At 40.7% G+C, this 23172-nt stretch overlaps 1 protein-coding gene across 1 annotated transcript in view; it reads right to left on the bottom strand.

Moving 5' to 3' along the window:
• Window positions 1–3813: 3813 nt before the first annotated feature.
• The window catches only part of polr3a (polymerase (RNA) III (DNA directed) polypeptide A), a 41432-nt gene continuing 22073 nt past the window's right edge, over window positions 3814–23172 (bottom strand). The window contains exons 21-31 of the mRNA XM_076298116.1: window positions 15141–15254; window positions 13271–13357; window positions 13000–13082; window positions 11357–11527; window positions 10548–10641; window positions 8136–8228; window positions 7573–7737; window positions 6416–6580; window positions 6135–6266; window positions 5691–5823; window positions 3814–5509 (exon numbers count right to left, since the gene is read on the bottom strand). Of these exons, the coding sequence (XP_076154231.1) occupies window positions 5361–5509; window positions 5691–5823; window positions 6135–6266; window positions 6416–6580; window positions 7573–7737; window positions 8136–8228; window positions 10548–10641; window positions 11357–11527; window positions 13000–13082; window positions 13271–13357; window positions 15141–15254 (1386 nt within the window). The 3' untranslated portion in view covers window positions 3814–5360. The remainder of the gene's footprint in view (window positions 5510–5690; window positions 5824–6134; window positions 6267–6415; window positions 6581–7572; window positions 7738–8135; window positions 8229–10547; window positions 10642–11356; window positions 11528–12999; window positions 13083–13270; window positions 13358–15140; window positions 15255–23172) is intronic.

Below are 23172 nucleotides of genomic sequence, written 5' to 3'. Positions count from 1 at the left end.
TTGTGGGGGCATGGTAACCTATGGAACTGTGAGGTGAGTTCTTGTTCTTTGTGTTCAAGAACTGTGTAAAACAAGTCTCAGCCCTTAATTTTAGCTCCAAGAGTGACTGAAGATTTCGATAATCCTGCCGGTTGCTTCAAGAATGTCAACATGCCATTTTGGACAAAAGTGGTGTCAGCTACAGAACAAAATGGTCAAAGGGCACTACAGAAAAATAGAATGTAAACAAATCTCCAGATTCTTTCATTGGTCTGAGGTAATGTCGAGTGAACATCTGAACTCCTTTTAAAGGTTGTGGAGGCCTGTCTATACAACCACAGTTTTTTTTAAGCTGCCATTGTGAAACACAAGTGTAATGACCTTCTTGTGTGGCCTCAAGCTGTGACATACAACTGCTCAGGTTGCCAAAAACTCTTACAGAGATCATCACCATGCCATCTCCGCTTTAGAGCATTCTTTGAGTGATGTTGGATTTTCAGAGATAAAGCAGTTCCCAGTTGGAACTAATCCTGTTTTTGCCTCATTAAAAATGTTATGTTTTGTTGTCATGTGATGCTCTATGGTTGCTTACTCATTTTGCTCTAATTGCAAATAGATCTAAAAATTATGTCTACCGAGAGGGTTTATTTTTGTATAGCTGAAAGTACCCAAGTAGATATTTGTTCATGTGTTGTTTGTTTTGATGTGCATGGTGACATTTGTATTTGCTCTCCTTTTGACCTCTTTGGTAGCAAGGTCACAAGTTCTGTAAACAATAGCAAATTATACAAGAACGACAAGCAATTAAGATCGTATCAGTTCTTTAACATGCCATGTCTTCTGCATTGTATTTGCAGACATTACAGCACTAGAATGCAAATGTGACTAGCAATGATGTTTATTGTTGTGAGGCTTAACTCCTTACTTTCAGTTCCAGAAAGCTCAAAAATGATCAGGCTATGTAAGTAACTATGGTAACATAGGCTCTGAACTGAACTGGGTATGTAAACCCAGAGTAAACGGTAAACCTGGGATTTCAGTTCCAGAAAGCTCAAAAATGATCAGGCTATGTAAGTAACTATAACATAGGCTCTGAACTTAACCTTGTAGGGGCTAGGTTTTGTTCAGGTAATGGTCAATTATGTTATTTCAGTGCATGTTCAATCAGTGATTTTTACACTTGTCACACAATGGCGTTTGATTTTGATGAAGGTCCGATTGACAAAGAAGCACAAAATCATGTGATATTCATCCGTGCAATTTACCGTGAGAGGGCGATAAGACCACGACATCACATGAAAGCCTATCCATTCTTTTCCAAACGACTGTTTCAAGAGCGCTAGAGTTTTTCAGCTGAATCCTAAAAATAGGCTACTTGAAAAGCATTCTCCATCCCTACATTACGCATGGTGGATTAGAATAGAATAAAATAAATCTTTAATGTAGCTAGCCTACACCATAGTGGACATTTGTGTTTGGCTTACCAGACAGATGGACAAACAACATTTCAGACACATTGAAGATATAATTAATTTGGTTAAGAATGCTGATGGCATTCCCCACGCAAATCTACGCCCATGGCATTTGGGATAAAATATTTTTTTAATAGGCTACACACGCTCTCCGACTGGGAGTTTTTGTAGTGTTGGAGACGCAGAGCATATCGGCAAGCTGTTAGTCGGTGCGTAAAGTTTGCCTTGCGCTAAAGCAGTTCCTGCGCAACTTCATTCGTTTTCCTGGACACAAACCCACGAGGACCATTAAAATGTAGTTTCACCAACTGGCAGGTCAGCATCACTTATAAAATGTTCCAAATGTGCACCGAAATGTGTCCAATAGGCATGCCTTCCGACATTCACCCTTCCGATGATGGAGCGCAAAAGTTTAACTTGGCCCACAGCTGCAGAACCCGCGTTAAAATAGAAAATTACATTTGGGATTCTCAAAGAATTCTATGGCCCGCTCAATCTGTGACAAGGTAGGCTAGTTTAAGAAAGCATCATTCAAAGCAGTCAATAGGCCTACACGTGATGTCCAGTGAATTATTTAATTGTGCTTTTGACATTAAATAGGCTATCTTAAACACGGTCAGTTAGGCCAGGGGTTCCCACGACAAGGCCCCCCAAATACCACTAGGTTCTGGCCAAGGACCCCCTTGAGGTTTTATTAATTAAACCCATCGACAATACTACGGCAAATGTAAAAATACATTAAGCTAATCCTAATAATTATTTTAGCCACAACCACATTGCGATGTAGCATACAGTGTGTAAAAATGTTATTTGGGGCTTTCTGCTATATGAGAGCCATCACTCTACTATTATTCCGTCATTATCATGGGAAATATGTTCAGATATGCGTCACATTATTATAATGGCATTGTATAACAACCCTCATAGTGTATTTTAAATGTTTCAAATGTATTTATTTCTTGCTTTTATTTTTCCCTCCAACTTGCTGAGGCCCCCCTGGCATACCCTCACGGCCCCCCAGGGGGCCCCAGCCCCCACTTTGAAAAGCACTGAGTTAGGCTATTCTCTGCCAAGCAAGGTCTCGGACGCAGGCGCTTAAGTATTACTCTTTTTTTGTTATTACAGTTCTCTCCTCCTCGTAAGCCTCGACTACTCCGCCTCTGAAAAATATGGTGCTCTTCCTTTCGCCGGTTTCACTCATGGTTTCGACTCTCAATAGATGATGCCTTTATAAGTTTGCCGTGAACGCGCACAACTCTAGGTTATCTAACACAGGGTTGATTGAACTAACTGGTAACCGGTGTTTTGGAACCGACAGCTTGGGTTTAGTCGCCACAGGTTCAGACAACCCAGAGGTTTATCTCAGTGTTTGTTAAACCTCCTTTCTGGAATACCCCTCTGATGCAGAAGACAACTTATATTGCATAATGAATATTGTGGTTAAAGTGTTAAATAATTTGTTGCCTCATTTTGTAACCGTGGTCAAAAACAAATAAAATAAGTTCTTATAGATGTTTTACCTCTTGTATCAGTTAGTATAATAATGGACACACAGCCAGGGCTCTTTGGATTTTATATCACATGTAAGCCAGTATGTGCAAAGTAGTGGTGGCCACCGTGCACCACACGTGATGTGGCTCAGTGCAGATGCCAACCTTTACTGCGCCACCCAATCCTTTGAAAATTATGGGTTCTAAGAGCACAGCCGTGCCTATGCTGTATTTTGTGTATGGCGGCTGCATTATTCATCGCACTGCTCAAAAGGCAGTGCCTCAAAAGGCACTTGGTTAATGTGTTTTGAAGACTTCTGAGCACAGAGCACTCATGGGAAGGTTTTGTCGTTTCTTGCTCCTCAGGAAGCCTTTTTGAGATTAATTTGATTTCAGAACATGGACATCAGGTTGTTCACCTCGCATGAGCTCAAAGCAGTGTTCGAATCCAATGCACCAGCTGTACCCATGTGATAGCGTTGTTTAGCTCAAAGCAGTAGCCACTGGGCAAGCCAGGGCCCATAGTGTAAGCCAAAAACAAAGCTGTTTGAAGCAATGAGGTATGGGCTGATATTGTGTAGACATTGCTATATTATTAAACACTCCATTCGAATTAAGCCTGAGAAAATAATTAACATTTGCCAAGGGGAAGGTAAACAGTGGTAAAATGGGGGGATTTGTGGTGAATATTTATTTTTAATATATGGGGAAAGGATTATAGGTTTGTGAGCTGCGCCAATTGACTTTCAGTTTCATTATTCATTAGCTCCTTCTGTCTGAAGAAAATCAAGACACCTGTTTTTTTTTTCTTTTCTTGGTTTGCTTGATTAAATATTTATCATATTCATAGCATATTCAGTCAGTGGATTTGTTAGTTGTGTGGATGTATTCGCTATGATCAAATATATCGTTATATATTTACAGCGTAAATTTTTACGCACTGTGTTCAAATTCTAATCTAAATATACTCAGCTTGTGTTCAGCCTGCAATGGTATTGAAGTCAATAGGTGCACTATTACATTTGAAAGACACATTCCAAAGGAGATTGCTACATTCTGAACATGCACTGGTGACATGGAGCACTGCCCATATTTTGAAATATACGGCTCAAAAAAATTAAGGGAACACTTCAATCATACACTGGATCGATACTCTGTTTGGTTCTGAGCACAAGTAAAACTTTTAAGGGGAGTGTTTTATTTTGCAAGAACCGTCAGACATTCTATGAATGTAGTTTGAGAATGGAGAAAAGGGTGGAAAGTTTCAAAAAATGTGTTTTAACAATTGTGGAAAACTGTAAGTGTTCCCTTATTTTTTTTAGCAGTGTAGATTAAATTAAAATGGCAAATTAAACATTCTGGCAGTAAACAAGGCTTGACGATTCTCAAATGTAAAATGTTGCTCCAGATAGACCTTCCTTTATTTACACTTCATTCACAAACATATATAGGCTATATAATCAAGCTTTATACAGATGAAAAACAGAAGAAAAAAAAATAATTGACAAAAACTCAGGCTTTAGTCATATATCTCTGCACATCAATATGAGATTGGCAGAGAAAGTAAGGCAAACTAACTCCAAAACCAGAGCTATTAACATGACTGCCTCATCCATTTTGCCTGGACGCAAACACCAATAGGAATATAAAAGACATTTAACTCATTTACCTGTTTTTTGCACTACTTATCTTAATAACTGAAAAATGCTAACTCAACAAGCAGACACAGCAAGCTAGTTACTTTAAAAATAAAAGAAAAATGACACCAACCCAAAACATACTGCACAAGATTGTACAATAACTCAGGAACGAAGGCACACTGACAACAAACAAACAAATGAAATGTGTCTTTCAATGAAACAACTGCCAGCAAACAAAAAAGAGCAACTTCAGTCACTCGGTTTTGAGGTAAAATTCAGAAGAATCCAAGGTCTCCACTGAAAAAAAAGATGTTTGTAATGACAGCCTCCCACTTGAAGGAGAACTTCACAACAGTGAGTAAATCAAAAGGCTGTCCAGATTCTTTCCCTGTGGAAAAGTCTTCTCATCAGTCAACATCTGGGATTGACAAGGGCAGCAAAAAAATAAAAAATAAAAAGAATCCCGGCAGCCCTGGTGGACTTGCTGCTTATATGTTCAACGACTGAACCCGTTAGATAGACCCATGTTAAGACTGGGGCCAGGTATACTCCTGAGTCAGTGCCTTCCCTTTGAATGACCGCAAAATCAAACATATCCCTTCACATAGAGTCATACTTACAGTAACCCTGTTATTTCTTCAAGCCCAAACAGTATTCCGTCTCCCCCCTAAACTCAATAGGCACAGACCATTTCTATAAATGGAAGATTGTCTCTTTATTGGCAAGGTCCCTCCAATAATACCCTAGAGTAAGAGTTAGGGTTAGGATTAGCGTTAGCCCTAGGTAATCAGGGGGATGTGGAACTCGGGGTTGTCGAAGAGCAGCGGTCTGCGAGGCGGGTTGGGGTCTTTATCAGCTCGGTGGAGCAGCTTGAACAAGCCGGTTCCGATGTTCATCGGAATGCCCATGATGATGCACTCGGACACACCTACCGGAAACAACGACAAATAACCAATGGATACCGTTTTCTTAGTCTTAAATGGCCGTTATCATTTTACGTGGGCTTCTATAAATGGTCTTTTTACCGTATGTTTAAGTGTTATCCTTGCACCCACAACTATCAAATGGTTTGATTTGAAAAGAAGAGGGGAGGTTGAATGGATTCTCACCACAAACAGAGTCCTTCTGGCCAAAGTAGGCAGCGTCAAACAGGTGATCGGCCGTCTTCTCAAAGGACGCCAGCATCAGAACGCTCTCCTTCATTTTAGCCAGACCGAAGCGGGTGATTCCCAAGATCTCTCCCTTAAATGGATAATAACAAAAATGGAAACACAGACACACAGACACAGACACACACACAGAGAATACAGCGTGAACACTGAATCCAAGCCTGAAAATAATTCATCTAAAAATGTAAATCCAAGCATCATTCTAATAAAAAAAAAGCGTCAAGGAAAGGATTATGTTATATGTGGTTACAGATTAATTTCGTAAAAATAAAATGATTTTGGGGTAACCGCATTTCAATTTAGTCATATTTTATCAACGAGTTTAAAGCTACAAAGACAAAACAACTTCCCAACACCCACACACACACACACACCCCCACACACCTTATAGGACATGAGGTCAGCAAGCAGCATGACGTGCCGGCGGTCGATGCTCATGCCGTGGTTGGTCATAGTATACTGGATCTCGTTGATGATGGTGGTGCGGGCAGCTTCTATACCAAGTGTCTTCTCAACCTGGAGCAAAAGACAGACAAGGCGAGATCAAACATGACCTTCCTTACTCAGGAAGCACCACCCTTTTGAAATCAATCTGTTGCGTAAGCACTATACAGTCTTCTGAGGTCCACACTTGAGACTGGACACAACATGCGGGGGTCACTCACTTCGTAAGTGTTGTTGGAGGTCGTCCGACTGCCGTTGACGCCGTGGGTTGCCATGACACTGCGGAGGTTGTCTCCCTCCACAAGCAGCTTGAATTTCTGCTTGCCGCTCTGATCGTCGATGTGGATGACAGCACGGGCCACCTCAGGGATGCCCTGCACCACCACCTAACACAGCAGGAGGCCACAGAAGGGGTGGACACACACACACACACACACACACACACACACACACACACACACACACACACACACACACACACACACACACACACTAATGAAGACCCTCTCTGTGGGGACTAACCTACTATGAATATTACCACAGGTAGCTCAAATACAGACTCACAGAAAACATGAAACACACACAGAGTCACACTCTAAATTAGGGCTGCATAATTAATCAATTTCTAATTGAAATCGCAATTAATTAATCATACAACTCACAACTCTGTCCCAATGGTTAATCTTGTCACAGATATGGCTCAACAAAGCAAAATGTGGAATATTGAATTGAAGCTTGACTTTCAAAAATTATATTGCAACTCAAATCGCGCATGCAATCTGTCAGAAAAATCACAATTAGATATTTTTCCCAATTCATGCAACCCTATTGTAAATGGGAATCTCACACAATCATAATTTTAAACTTTTTCTGAAACGGCGTAAACACACACATCTCTGACTGCTGTGCCTTTATTCTGACAATCAAATGATATCAGCAGGATTGGTGGCGTTTCCCTGAGATTTGATGTCGACCTTATTGGCCGCTGAGCTTGAGCCCCACACATACAAACCCACCGCTGAGTAGATACTCACATCACAGCCCTCTTTTCCTAACTCTCACAAAAAAAAAAAAAAATTTGCCTCTCTCTTGGAGGTTCAAAAAATGTAAAGTTCAATTGCACATTTGCATCCGTGCATAATCCTTCAGGCAGCTTTTTAAAGTCCAGCCAAACGCCTGATCACCACACACACACACACACACACACACACACACACACTAAGAGGTTTATTTTCCCTTTGATCGTCGCTTTGCATTCCCACACCCCTGAGGTGACTAGATAGTGCAGCGACTACCTCCTGAAGACAAACACATGCACAAAATGGGTGTCATCCCCCCCTTGAGTGGTTTTAATCAGTCGAGCTCTGTGGTGTCGTACCTTGGGCAAGTCCTCCTTGAGCGACTGTAGCACGTAGTACATGGAGCTCTTGCTGTTCTCACGTGGCGACACACACACCACCGCCTCGCCGTGCACCGCGATATCGCCGGGCTTCACGCGCAGCTTGGACATGCAGATGGAGTAGCGCACTGTCTCGGCGTTGACCTTGGGGTGGGGCGGGGCAGAAGAGGACAGGAAGAGATGGAGTGTGTGGAGCAAGGTGTGTGTGTGTGTGTGAGTGATTTTACACCCAGAGAGAAAAAGAGATAAGGAAGAAAAAAAGAGAGAGAGAGACAGAGAGGGAGGGATGGAGAGAAGGAGGGAGAGAGAGGGGGGTGGGGTGGGGGGATGGAGAAGCAAGTTGGGGAATAAGGGAATAAAGGCAGGAAGAGACAGAATGTCAATAATTCAGAAGGAGAGAAAATATGATACACATAGAACTGCACTGGAATGAGAAGTGTCACCCAACAGAGTAGAGCTTGATTTACAAATGCAATTCTACAAAGTCAACAAAACATCAAAGAAGCCAAGAGAGAGACAGAAGGAGAGGGAAAAGGGCTCACCTCCAGGCGCAGAAGTCGAATCCTCTCTAGTGAGAGCTTCACCAAGATGAAAGTGTCATCTGGAAGAAACACCTCCTCGATGTACTCTGAGATCTGACACAGGTGGGAACACAGGTGTTAGGGGAACGGCAAAACTGGCATAGCAAAATGGATGCAGACATCTCAGGGCCTGCCAAGAATGGGAAATTTCTGCTTCGCTCAAAACAACTCTAGCTATGCAGGAATAAACTGTCAATATCTTAAATAGTTGTGAAGTTAACTAGGGGTCTAGTTTACTCTAGTCTACTTTATTTAATACACGGTACTGAAGGTAGGCTTATTTTATGTTTAGCCTTCGCCTGTGATTAGTTGATTTGTGATTTCTTGGAGGATAACATGGCTGTTGCTGTGTTACTGAATTTGATGCTCCAGGATTTGCTGTCACTTAATTTGATTCACTGGACTGGAGAAGAGTCCAGTGTGGGCCGGACTAACGCATTTTGAGCCTTTTGCTAAGTGACCTCAGACCTAAGAGCTCCCTTCCACTATTTTGGCATGTAACTTAATTAAGTCAACTGATTCAGGTTATTCCAAGCTTCTCTATCCGCAGTCAGGGATTTTGCAGGAAGTAGCGTTTGTATTTATGTGACCTTCTCAGAGTAAACGGTAACACTAAAACAAGGGGCTACATTGAGATTTTTGGAGGAAAAGATCTGCCCCAATAGGCGGCATTGAACCATTAAACCACACAATGATCCAAAACATACAGCCAAATAAGGCAAGAAATGGTTAACCGAGAATAATATCAACATTTTAGAGTGGCAGAGTCAGAGTCCAGACCTCAATCTATCAAAGAAGTGAGCACAAGGCCAAAGTGATGGCAAATAATCGTTCCTGACTCAAAACCCGGACTGCTGTTAAAAAGGTGCAGTCTAGAATCATTGTGGAGACATGATGAGACCTGTGTAGGTATTATAAGACCCATTTTGAGAGCCGTGAATGCAAATAAATACGCCATTTCATAAAACTGTAAAAAAAAAGATGAAAAAACTAATTTTTTTATTCCATGTTTGTCGCACATTATCTTGCAACCTTTTGGCATGTGACAGTGTAATTTTTAGTCAGAACAAACATATTGATAAAGAGAAAATCAACATTAAATCAATGTTTGCCAGGGGTATGAATAATTATGTTCTTAACTGTATATTCAGAGGCAATCTTAGGGTTTATTGGTGAGCGTGAGTGACACTTTTAAATATTGAGTTGATTAGCTTTTTTTTTTAAAAATCACTGCTTAATAGTTTCATTTGAAACTGAACTAATGTTTACAGGGTTCCCACTGACAACATTTCAAAACTCTACAAATTAAATTTCACAACAAATACAAAATCGCATCCGTTTCTCCACAAGTTGAATCCAGTTACTGAATGAAAATTGAACAACCCTTTTCACTCCTTTTCTAATATGCTAGTCATGTCAAATTGAAGAGAAGATGCTGTTTCACGCTGCAGAAATCCACACAAAATATGATCCATGGAAGAATGCAATTACATAATTAATTTCATTAGAACTAAATTAATTTACTTACTTAATTTAAACTCTTAATTTAAAGAAGCCCTATGCAACAATTTTAGCAAAAATGACCTTAATTATGCAGGTTGAGAGTCGTTCTGATGGTTCTACAACACTTTTTGGGTCGTTTGGTGGGTGCTTCGTCTCCCCCTAGTGCTTCTCCGCGGAAAAAACGAATATGCAACTTTCTGGTCCCGGACCGAAGAAATCCGGATGTGACTCGGCGGAAGGCCTCGAAAATGTAGTCAGATTGTAGTTTCTAAGAAGACTGCAAAATGGACTCCGACTTGGCTTTGTTGCTGTTGAAATTGTAAGTAGCCTACCCTTGGGTGAACTTTGTTTTTGTAATGTGGTTTGATAGTCTCTTGAACAATGTGTTTGCTCGACCATTTTATTGTGAGCCCTGTATGTGTTTAGATTGGTTTCTTGATGGCTAGCTCGCTAGCTAGTGGGGGTTTAGCGTAGCAGTCACTTGCTACCGAAGCTGCAGGGGGAGCTATGTCGTGAAAAATGCGAGCCCAAATCAGGCGAAAACCCAGAAACAGGAAGGAATAACCAGACTTGCATAGGGCTTCTTTAACTAATAGTTTCCATGGGAACCCTGCTTTTTGTTGAAACTTTGCTGTTGTATTTTGTGGTATTATAACCAGTTTACACTTCAACAACAAAAAAATAATAATGAAGACTGAATACTGTGCAGTGGTCACAATAAAAAAAATGACCACTGATGATACACCAGACTTTGAACTATGTATGCACCAGATCTAGGCACCTCAGCCTTTGTCGGACTAAACAAAAACATAGTGGACAATGTGAGGTGAAATAAGTAGGCCGCTTCATGCTCCATAAGTATTACTTTACCTCGCCCAGCAGCGTTTTCTCGATGCGGCCTTTGACCAGTCGAGCGAAGTCTGCGTCATCCTCCACATCTAAGTGAGCGGTGATAATCGGTGTGCTGTTGTTGGATGAATGGGGTGGAGCAGGGAAGGGGTCAACAGAAAACACATTAACGCACACATCAGAGGTGTCCATGTAAACATGGCTGATCTAGTTCACGTGGGCTTCAGTTTGACGTCAGCAGGCACCAGGCGGTAGCTAATTCTGGTCCTCGAGGGTTGATCACAGGAGACCAAACGAATGGTGTGTGGACAGGGTCAGACTGGATCATTAGGTCATCTGACTGGGCCAGGTCGATGGAGTGGGGGGTAAGCAGCTCAACACACCGCTATGTCCCTGTAATACTTGAATGCAGCCAATCAGCTACTGTGTTGAGACAGGAAAGACCTATACAGTATGCAAAGTAGGCCATTTTGTGTGTGCGTTTTTGTTTGTGTTTGCAAGTTTGGCCTACAAGACACTCAGGTACAGTACACAAATACTGCCATAAATATTGCAATATCCAATACTGAAACGATACCACAGCAAAGACCTGAAACATCAGGAGAAGTGATGGAATAAGGGACCTTCTGTCACCTGACCAGCCTGTTTCTGCCTTGCTATACAGCACTGACCCAATTATTATTATTATTATTATTATTATTATTATTATATTATTGGCCTAATAGATATTTATTAACAAGGAACGCTGTTCTCACCTACATTGAATACATTGATCATGCACAGCCACACATTGGATGATGGCGAGTTTCTTTGTAGTGAGCAGCACCCACCTGATATTCTTGGAGGCGTTGATGATCTCTTTGATGCGAGGTACACCCAGCGTGATGTTCATGGAGGCCACACCGGCGAAATGGAAGGTTTTGAGGGTCATCTGTGTGCCCGGCTCCCCGATGCTCTGCGCACAGAGGGCGCCCACGGCCGAGCCCGGCTCCATCTGAGCCCTGTCGAGGGCACGGACCACCACGGGTTACCGAGAGGTCAGTGAGGTAATAGAGGTCATAGAGGTCACATTAGGTTAAGGTGTGTTTGTTAACACACTTTTCTTATTTTTTTTTCTTCTTTATTTTTTGCTTCATTGCCTAAAATCTATGATTGGTGACAGTTTTTAATATGACAACAAGCAGAAAGTCTGAGAAAATAAAAGTAACATCCCACACAAATGCTGATCAAATGGCTCATCCAACCAAGCCATTTGCTACTGATGCAAGCTGTCAAATATTCAATTTAATGTTGAACTAGATTAGGCCCGATTTTGCCAATTACAGGGTCGATTACCCCAAAGGCAGAGCCGTCCAATCAATACTGACCACTGATGTAGAGCACACTCACCCCCTCACAAATACAAATACACTTACAAACACACACACGGAAAACCGCAGCCCAGAAATAGACGGCCAATTAATTATCTTGCTCGACTCAAAGCGCACAGAGCTATCAACACGAGGTTCAGAGGTTGGGTTTTTGACCCCCCCACCCTCCACACGCACGCACGCACGCACGCACGCACGCACGCACGCACGCACGCACGCACGCATATACATGTGCACACAAACAAAAAAAGAAAAAAGAAAAAAGAAAAAAACACACACAAATGTAGCCCAAAGTTCACAGAGAGAGTGATGGCTAGTTCTCTAGGTCAACTGATGCAGTGACAGCCCAAGCTACATAAGGGAAGATCACTGGTTTGTTATTCATACACACATACGAGCAAAAATCGCTCATCTGTATGCAAACCTGCAAGTCTCTTCAGATAAAACTGTCTGCCACGTGGCCAAATCTAAATGTCTACAGCCAGGTTTGGAAACCTATGGTAAGTGAGCCAGATATGGCTCTTTTGTTGACTGCCAGCGGCGGAGATTTGTTATTGCGGTAAATAAGTGGCAAAAATAGGCAATACTATTGGGTCAATCCGAAGTAAAACGGCAACGGCTGTTTCTGAATGATAACCCCATTCAGATAATTGAATGAGTTTAACCCCAGTCAAGACCAAAATTAATTAAGCAATAAGACCCGAGGCCGTAGGTTACACTGATTCACTGAATGGTTGCCAAGGAACGTCGAGACGCAGCTTCTTTAACTTTTGTATCAAGTTATGGTAGCGCAGTAATATAGAACGAAATGCGGTCAAGGTGTATGTTTATGCTGGATTTTAAAACGGCATCGAACGGGATTCAGCCAATCACAATCAAGGACCGGAACTATCAGTTTTAGAAATAGACAATTAGACAATGTGGACCCAGACTGGACGTTGTCAGCTCACAGCTAAATAGGTTCCTTATTACAGGAAAGTAGGCTACAGGAGAAACACACAAAAACGTGACTCAAAAGACAAAATAAATGACGGCGACATTCGATGCTGCGCACACACACACACACACACACACACATACAGAAAAAAATCTGCATGACTTGCCTCATATACTTGTCCCTGCATGTCTCCAGAAACTTCTCCAGCTGAGTGGGAGTGATCCTGTCTAGCTGATAGAGGACCTTTGGCTGGAGATCCACAAAACACACACACAAACACCCACAGACACCCAGAGACACATACACACACACACACACACAGAGACAGACACATACACACCCACACACACACAGAGAGACACACACACACATTAATTGGCCTGCCTGGAGGATGAAGCTTAATGTTGCATGGCTCGGGCCGTTTGGCATTCAATTACCTCAGTGGTGCCGTTGTCATTGATGCCATATTTGTCACGGGTCTTCTTGATTTTCTCAGAGACACTCTTAATAAATTTCTTTATTTCCTGGTAAAGGGAAAGGGAAAAGAAGTGTCTTGTTAGCCGCTTCAGCTAGACAGTGACCACAACGACTTCTTTAATGATTTTCCACTTAAAGTATGCATTCCGGTTAGCATCCAAGCTCTTAATCATGACAGTTTCAAAAACACCAGCATGTTTAAAACTGCGTGTAAGGCGGACACACATTAGAGAGTGACACATTTCAGCACACAAGAAATGTCCGACACCTTAAGAGAAAACTCCGTTTGTGTGGCTTTTCCACAGGCCATTCAAAATCATCCATCGATTTTGGCAGCAAACTGATTCAACACAGCACTTGCACTAAAACTACAATGTCCTTTTTTAAACTGATGGGTGTAAGACATGATTAAGACCAAAGACTTGACATGTGTTAAACAATAATGCATTTCACTTCTGTAGACAGGGTGATAAAAAATACATCGCAAAGACATGTGAACTTCTCCAAAAGATGCATTTCCTTGAAGAATTTTAAATTTTAGCTACACTGACCTTGGTCAGCGCCACCTCAACAAGAAACTTGTGTTAGTACCAGAGAACAAAATTCCCTCACTTGGAACAGCCAATGTAAACGGACAGAAAAGTCAGCTTTACAATAAATCACTGTTGCATTGGAACATCGGCCAATAAAACCAGTGCTCTGTGTTAGTCTCTCAACTGCATTCACTTAATTGCTGTTATTATTGTAAGTTATTTATTGCTTATTTATCATCGTTATTTATTCACAGGCAAACAGTTCCCACAAACAGGCAAAATGTCTCCCTTATTTATTGCTTATTTATCATCGTTATTTATTCACAGGCAAACAGTTCCCACAAACAAGCAAAATGTCTCCCAAAATGTTCCAACCAGTATCACACTCACACAAACACAAATCCACATACATACAAACACACACATGCTTGAAGTACTGTACCTCAAGGTACTTTCGACTTCCAGTATCAGTTAATGCCTTCAAACAGGAGAGATGCAATAAACTCAGTAATGACTTATTATATAGCTTTCCCCTTAAGGGACATCAGGAAAATTGAAGGGCAAAAGTCAACAGTGCCTGTAGCTCAGAAGAAAATCTTTTTCTCTTCAATAAATGTTATTCATTTTCTTTTTCACTCCAATAACTCTTCTAAATCTGTCCTTGCAGGTGGGGACAGACTAAAGAAGTGCATGAGGACTTCATTCACCACTTGAATACATGTTTTTCTCTTTTCTTTTTCTCTTTAATAAATGTTTCTCCCTTTTCTTTTTCTTTCTTCATCTCAAATTTAAAACCAAAATAAAAAATCTCACTGCCTTACAGCAATGCAGGTGCTGTTCAGAAATGGTGCACCAATGTAGTATGTTCAGATAAAGTGATATGTGAAAAATAGAACCAACATGACCTCAATTTCACTACAGTGACCTCAAGTAATGGCAAGTCAAGACAGACAGAAGGTGAGGTTGCACTCAGATGACCCTAGATGGAAGAAAGAGGATGGACACTTAAGGAAGTCCATCAAAATCTTGTGCTTGAGGAAGAAAATATCTTTTTTTATAGTATACACGTCACGATAGTTAATTACATCTTTTATAAAATGGACATAGAATTATCTGACTGCACTGCTAGAAGATGTCAAACCTCACTGTGGCAAAGAGAGCAGTGGTGTGTGTACTGTAAGTGTAATGTGTGTAATGTGTGTTGTCTGTCTGTGTGTGTGTGTGTGTGTGTGTGTGTGTGTGTGTGTGTGTGTGTGTGTGTGGCATGTGTATGTAGTGTACGTGTGTGTGTACTCACATCGAGGAAGGTATCCCGGCAGCACATGAAATCGCTCTTCTTCATGATGGACTCGGCGGTCAGCACCAGCTCGTTTCTGCTCAAGGCTGGCTCGCTTGGGCAGGTGTACACACACTGGACAGACCAGAGAGCAGGACAAACTCAATATGGGCTCGAAAGTAGCAACAACCACAACAACCCACCACAACAACAACAACCAAACAAATCAACAGGCAAATATCCTTCCACTTCATAATAGTCCAGCCATCTGGCTTCAGCTACTACTACTTGTGTATTATCTGCATTGTGTATAAGCCGCAGGACCGTGTTTAATGAAAAAACTATTATGTATTAACCGCAGACGTGTATTAACCAAAGTGCAACCGCAATAGCCCAATAAATCAGAATCAGATTGTGCTTTAATCATACAGAAGGATGAAGAGCAGAAGTGCATCCCCATATTAGTAGATCCCGCACCGTGCATTAACCTCATAACTGAAGACATTTTGCAAAATCAATGTATAAACCTTTGTTAATAGTCGCTAAATGGCAGATCTGCAAAGATGGAGCTCTTTACCTATTTCTAGAATTCTAGAATTACTATACTGAAAATTAACCTTCTACCTCGTTTTCATTTCTTATTTTTTATGCTGCCCATTCAGCCGCCTCCTAAATACTTTGATAATGCACACTCACAATTCTCTAAGTTTATCTGGGCAGGCAAACAGGCTAGGATCCGTCTGACCACTCTACAACGGCCCAAAGAGGAGGGTGGTTTGGCTGTCCCCAATTTAAAACTTTACTTCCTTGCTTTTCAGATCAGATCAGTACAGGTCTGTATGGACCAAGAGTCTCAGGTCCCATGGCGATCAATAGAAGCAGGCTTAATATATCTCCAGCTACTCACTGATATACCTTTTATGCAGACAGGACGGAAAACTGCACTGAGATTTGGTACGATCATTTCCACTACTTTGAGAGCTTGGCACAATGCTGAAAAGATATTAGGAGGCCCATACAAATTTACTTTGTCCTCTCCTTTATGGAACAACCCTTGTTTGTTGTCAGGTGGCCGACCTTTTACTTCCTCCACCTGGGCATCAAAAGGCATTCATAAACTTAGTGATATTTGCAACAATGGCACGCTGCGCACATTCCAAGGCATTCAAGCTCAGTATGAATTACCAGGCTTTTCCTATTTTCTATATCTCCAGCTGAGGTCAGCGATGTGGGTGTAATGAGTACCCTGGCATTCATTAAGTCCTCATCCCCTGTCCACTCATGTTGACCCCAACAATGGCTCTCGAGGCCTGGTCACAAAGCTATATAATCTTCTATTAGTAGGCTCCATGAAATCACTGCCTATTATGTCAATATGGGAAAGGGAGCTGAGATTGATGGGTGTCCAGCCCGACTGAGAAAATTTATGGACTAACCTACCACTGACATCAAAATGTTTAGCACATCATTTAATCCACTATAAGGTAATCCATAGAGCCTATGCAACACCTTACAGACGTTTTAAAATGAATCTCTCTCAGAGCCCACACTGCACTCTATGCCAAAATTCCACAGGCACCTTTCTTCACATGTTTTGGGATTGTCCCACCATAGCTAAATTCTGGAAGTATGTTATTCATATGCTGTCTAAATTCCTTGATACTAATCTTGTACTAGATCCTTGTCTCTGTTTATTGAATGATGATTCTTGACTTGAGCTCCCTTTACAGGAAAAGCATATGGCATTTGCAGGTTTTACTGTTGCCAAAAAATCAATCCTTCAGTTGTGGTTTAAACCAGATACAAACCTCAAATGCTACTGGACTAATTCTTTGCTTAATATTGCAGCATTAGAAGAGACTACTGCTAGACTGAATAAAGCTAGCTTATCCACAGTAAATGCATGGAAGGGACTCTACCTATCTATTAAAAACACTCTGTGCAATTGAAAATATTGCTTTATTAATATGATGTATTTGCTTACTTTTTGTCTATTGCTTGATCTGCCCTTTTGGTTATTTTATATATATTTTTTCCTCCTTTTTTATGTATGTTGTGTTTACTGTTCGTACCATTTTTGCAGAAAATGTGAATAAAAAACATAATCACAAAATAGTCGCTAAATGGCGGTAGCTGATGGCTGAGTGCTTTGAAGTGGTCCACTTGCAGACACGGGGGGTTGGGGAGGTTCTTATTGTAAGTGCCTGAGCGTTTTCCTAGTGAAAGGCTGGGTAATGAGTCCCTGACCAATACCACAATAAAGCCCATTTGGATTTCTTTTCTTGGAAAACAATCAGAAGAACTGTGTGATGTACTGACACAGAGTTACAGAGGCTAGAATATTGTTTTTTTCTTTCTGCCGGGTAACAAGCATCTCTAAACTCACCACATTTCAGCTCTCTAGGTCACTTGATATGACTTAGAAACACAACTGAGACCTAGCACAAGCGGTATCCAAAAGTAGATAAATATAGAATGAAAATATGAGTACTTTAGACCAGTATTTGCCAAGGTATGCTCATGCAAATACCTTATGGAAACTCCCCATAGGACTTTTGGTTATCCAAAATGCATACTGACAATCAAATGCTTACTGTCTATGAACCCCTTTGTGTAGAAGCATAATCTTGGTCTCAAATGGTTCTGATATTGAATGACTACACTAAATATAGAATAATTACACAAAAATATAAATCTTTGCAATTTCTATTTCAATTCGATTGGTGTGTATAAGATGGACTATACATCTGCACAACTAATATTGGATAACATAAAATGATTATTCAATTTCTATGGATTCCTGTGAATATTTCAAGACCCAATATGCTATATCTAGCATATTGCTAAGGATATACACTGCAGCTAGAAGGTAGCACCAAAGGCGCAGGAGGGCATTTTTGATTAAATTTAAGTGAGACAGTTAGATTAATCTGACAATGTAAAGCACTACACATATTTTACATGAAAAAGATTGTCATATATTGATTCCCAAGAGTCCAAGCTTTCAAATGATGTATAATATGACTATGCTACATAACATTCTGATGTATAAAAATGATTTAGAATGTTGGGGGGGTGTTGGGGTGTTGTAACATAACAACACTGCTTAATATTCCCTCTGATTGATTTAAGTTTCTAAAAGAAGGTTAATGTCTACTGCATACCTGTCAACATTTAACTTTCCAAAAATATTTTTTTTCGGGGGTGGGGGGGGTGGGGGGCTCAGTGTTTATACCGAATCTGTGTTTGCATAATTAATACATACACGTGTTTCAACACTGCATTTCGGTCGTTGCTTTTACCTTACGCATGCCAGTTATGTATACGTATAAGTATAGTATATATACTTTTTTGATCCCGTGAGGGAAATTTGGTCTCTGCATTTAACCCAATCGGTGAATTAGTGAAACACAAACAGCACACAGTGTACACACAGTGAGGTGAAGCACACACTAATCCCGGCGCAGTGAGCTGCCTGCTACAACGGCGGTGCTCGGGGAGCAGTGAGGGGTTAGGTGCCTTGCTCAAGGGCACTTCAGCCGCAGCCCACTGGTCGGGGCTCGAACCGGCAACCCTCCGGTTACAAGTCCAGAGTGCTAACGGCATCCACCAGCTGCCTGCCTGCAGCCTACTTCCAAAATTCCAAAGCTGCTTGCTGTCAGATTTGGTTCCGAGGGCACAAGTTCAGTGTATCAACAACACTCAATAACAGTTTATGTGATGTGTTAATCAATTAAATTCCCAACAATTTCACAACAGCTAGTTCTGGAGTAGGCCATTCAACTAGCCCGCTTGCTTACGACGAGACTCAGGCTGCGCAGTCGGCACCCGCTTCCTTATTTGGGTTTTGGGTTGCCAGGTTTTAGCCTATGACAAAACGGTTGAAATTGAAACTAAGTGATGGTGTATGTGTAGGGTGTATTTCATACACAATCTGGCAACCTGAATGGATCAATGATTTTAAAATGAAGTTTGATGGCCATGTAAATTACGGGAGTTTTCCAGGAGAAATAACAAAACGGGAGGGTGCTGGGAGTAGGGTTGCAAAGGGGCGGAAAATTTCCGGTAAATTTCCGGAAACTTACCGGAAACTTTCCGGAAACTTACCGGAAACTTTCCATGGGAAGTTAAGCTGGGGAATTTTGGAAATATTCCAAATTGGAAACTTTCATGGAATTAAAGGAAATTAATGGGAATTTACGGGAATTAACTGGGAATTTTTGGTAATTCCTACGGTTTCATATACAGACATTAACATTTTGTTTCGTAATAAGTAGTGCTGTCAGTTAAACGCGTTATTAACGGCGTTAACGGAAACCTATTTTAACGGCGTCAATTTTTTTATCGCGAGATTAACGTTCATTTTGGTGTAACAAACTTTGTAGTTTTTTCACATGCTGTTGCAACCACTAGTAAAGTTAGAACAACTACAACACCACACCGATCTAGCCAGACCGGAAACTAAACAATACACACTGACGAATGGAATGGAACGTTGTATGTGCTGCATACACGCCCCCTTTTAGGGGGAAGATGACTGATATAATGGAAATCTATGCTGCATCAAAGTGGAGAGCGAAACGTGCTTATAGTAAACTTACTAAATCTTGAAACAAACATGAATAAAAGGCACAAAATAAGGTTGGTGTAAGAGTTGTCTGTGTGTTTATGGGATTAATGTTACCATGTTCCTATGTTTTACTCTCTCCAGTTTACTAACAGGAGTGTCAGGAATGTATCGATAGGCACAGTCAAACTGCCCGTGGCTGACTATAATTAAGTTCAGCAAGCTTAACTTTACATGTCATAACATCAACTAAACATAAGTCACACATTCATTCTATCACTTGTAATATGAACGTAGCCTATTTCCTAAAACTAGGTGAGATAATTGGCTATGTTATACTGAAGTTCCACAGTTAGCTAGCTAGCAAGCTAACCGTTTTGGATGGGATATTATGGTAAGTGTACATGATAAATTTGTATAATACATGGGGTATTGCAAACGAATTAGGTTGGTAATGTACATCGATTCGACACGAGTAAGTTACATAAACACAATTCTTCATAACTGCCGTGTTAGTAAAATGATTGAATGTCCTGTGAATTAATAGATGTAACGTTAACGTCAACGTGTGATTACTAGCTGTCTTTCAATGATATAATGTTAACATGTTTTCCGCTAAAATGGGGCGTGATGCAGATCAAATGTATCTTTATGATGATGCGCCGTTAGTAGGCTACGTAAAGGCATGCTGCACACTTGGTTGGGCCAGAGCCCGTCTACGGAGAGCCTCCCCACTCTCTATTAATCCCACACAAACCGAATTTTGGCTGCAGTTCACCAGAGTTCACCTAGATGGCGATCGCGGGCGAGTCCAAAATACATGGGGTCCTATGGAGCTACATGGCTACATTTATTGTTTTCACCTATTTAACAACTGAAACCCTCAGATTTTATTTTATTTTTCGCAAAATGGATATGGATTATCAATCAAAAGTGAAATAATCCGGGAGTCATGTCCTTTCGTTTTCTTACAGGTTGGGTCGTTGTTGCCCATAACACGCTAGCATTGATGCTATGCTATGCTATGATCATGCTAATGAATGACGTCATTGACACGTTTGAAAGGCTTTTTAGAACAATAAAGTGACTTTAAAAAATATAATACTATATATATAATGTATTGTCTTTGTCTCCCCTTTCGAATACAATATTCAAATTACTTGAAAAAAAATTATATCCCGAGAAAAGTGGATTTTGAGGGGTACAGCTCCATAGACCTCCATTCATTCTGGACTCGCCCGCGAGTGCCCCTAGATGCAGTACCACACCGGAAGAGTTCCGAGAGTGAAGGTTCTCCCCTTATTAGACATTCTCTGGTTGGGCTAACGAGCCGGCCAAAGAGTAGTAGCCTAGGCTGACTCATTAGTTGTGTGCCGCCAAAGATTTTTTCACCGTCACTAATTCTGTTATCAACATTCCTCTTTGGCGATGCACTCTGCTTTCGACATTCATTTACATTAGATTCCATTCTTTTCAATACAACTCCACACACCAGCATCGCACTTTGCAGCCGTGTAAATCACGATTCAGTTATATTTGGTCGCTGCTCCATAAAATCCATTGTTCATCCAGTGTTTGCCTGTTAAAAACTTCGGCGTTGATGTGTGTGGCAAGTGACAGTGCACCATAGACTGTAGGCCTATAAAATGGCAATGCACTCATGTTGAAAAGTTCTTATTTTCAACTGAACTCAAAGATAATGAATATAGTATGAATATAATATTTTCTGTTTGTTATGCCCTTTATAATGTGTGTAGGCCTACATTTTGTGCATGCACTTCTGCAGTAGCATTTATTTCAGTTTAAGTCAGCTATATTTCTGAAGAATATATTGTGTTGCCTCAGGTCTGCTGCACATCTTTTGAAATTAAGTAACTAAAGCTTTGCTTTCATTTGAATCCCAATCAAGATAAACCATAATTGCTTTATTGTTAATATGGACTCCTGGAAAGTTCAGAAATGCAAAATAATAGAATTTTAATCATATGATAAAATATGTGATTAATCGTGATTAACTATAGGAATTCAGCGATTAATCGTGATTAAACATTTTTATCGTTTGACAGCACTAGTAATAAGCAATATGATTTGTTTGCTCATATTTTCGCTTAGCTTAGCATACAAAGCTAGCTACCATGCTAGCGGGAATCCCATTCTCTGCCTATGGTTTACTAGCGTGCTAAGCTAGCAACACTGAAACCACTAAACTTCCCAAGAGACACCACGCCACTCAACAAAATCCAATTGGTTGGAACATTGACTGACGATCATTTTGTTCAGTTAGAATCCTAGAAAATGGTAAAACAAATAAAAATATAACGACACAACATACCACCCCAAACAAACCTTATAGATTATGTAAGTTATATATAAATTGTCAATCTTAATCAGACAGATTAATTGTCCCAGTACAGCTTATGCAAAATGACATACACCCATTTGAATGAGGACAAAAGTGACGACAAGCCCATAACTGGGCAACTCTGTTTGCAAACTTCCCCCAGTTTCACACCAGTTATTCCCACATGAGATGACATTTTCACTGGGAATTTATTCCCCCCCGGAATTTATTTTCCCCATGCACATGAACGCACCATAGGTTTCCTTTATGTAGCCTATGCTGATTGCTGTGTGCATGGGATTGACGTATGTGCAGGGTAGAAATTTGACTGAAATTGCATAAAATCAGGTTGTTTTAACTAATATTATTCTGCAAGATGGGGTTTTGTCCACTACATTTAAGTTCCCTGTTATAGATTAACTTGCCATATTAAAAATTCCCAGTTTATTCCCATTAATTCCCATTAATTTCCGTATATTCCCGTTAATTCCCATGGAAAGTTTCCAACTTTGAAAATTCCCGGAATTTTGCAACCCTAGCTGGGAGATGACCTTGAAATACGGGAGAAACCCGGGAAAAACGGGAGTGTTGACAGGTATGGTCTACTGCTTGTGGCAACTGAACATAATTCATGCTGAAAGTGGGATGCACACAATTCGACATTGGTTTTCATTTAACTTTTCATTTTTTATTTCGATATTTTGCAAGAGATATGCTTTGGGAAACCACAGTAGTGAGCAAGTTGTGTGACATACAGGTGTATGCATAGAGCTCCTCCCATGTCATTTCCATGTCATTAGAAAGTAAATGAAAATAGTCTTCAAAACCCTATTAGCAGTAGAAACAGCAGTAATGTCATAACTACTAGAACTGCAGAGGCATTTTGACCCTTAAAGTTTAAATTCTATATCTAGCCAGCAGGACTATTTTCGTGTTTTTTTTTTTTTTTTAAATGGTCAAAATGAGCTGTTATGGCAGTTCTAATGTTAGAGAGCGGATGTGCAAAAGAAAGACAGAAATGGCCTTAAGGGAATCATAATTTAAGTGACTAACTATGAAACAAGCAATGCTTGGTACAACACTGACTGCTAAAAGCACATTTGGGAACAAAGCAGGCAAAGACAAACAGTGACCTAATAAAATTG

Source organism: Alosa pseudoharengus, unplaced genomic scaffold (genome assembly GCF_046254945.1).
Source record: "Alosa pseudoharengus isolate Yale_2024_CS ecotype anadromous, Long Island Sound unplaced genomic scaffold, YU_APseudo_1.1 YU_APseudo_1.1_scf_21, whole genome shotgun sequence".
In the NCBI taxonomy this organism is placed as follows: Eukaryota; Metazoa; Chordata; class Actinopteri; order Clupeiformes; family Clupeidae; genus Alosa; species Alosa pseudoharengus.
The sequence above is the reverse complement of the archived record's forward strand: the minus strand, read 5'-3'. Positions and strand labels throughout refer to the sequence as shown.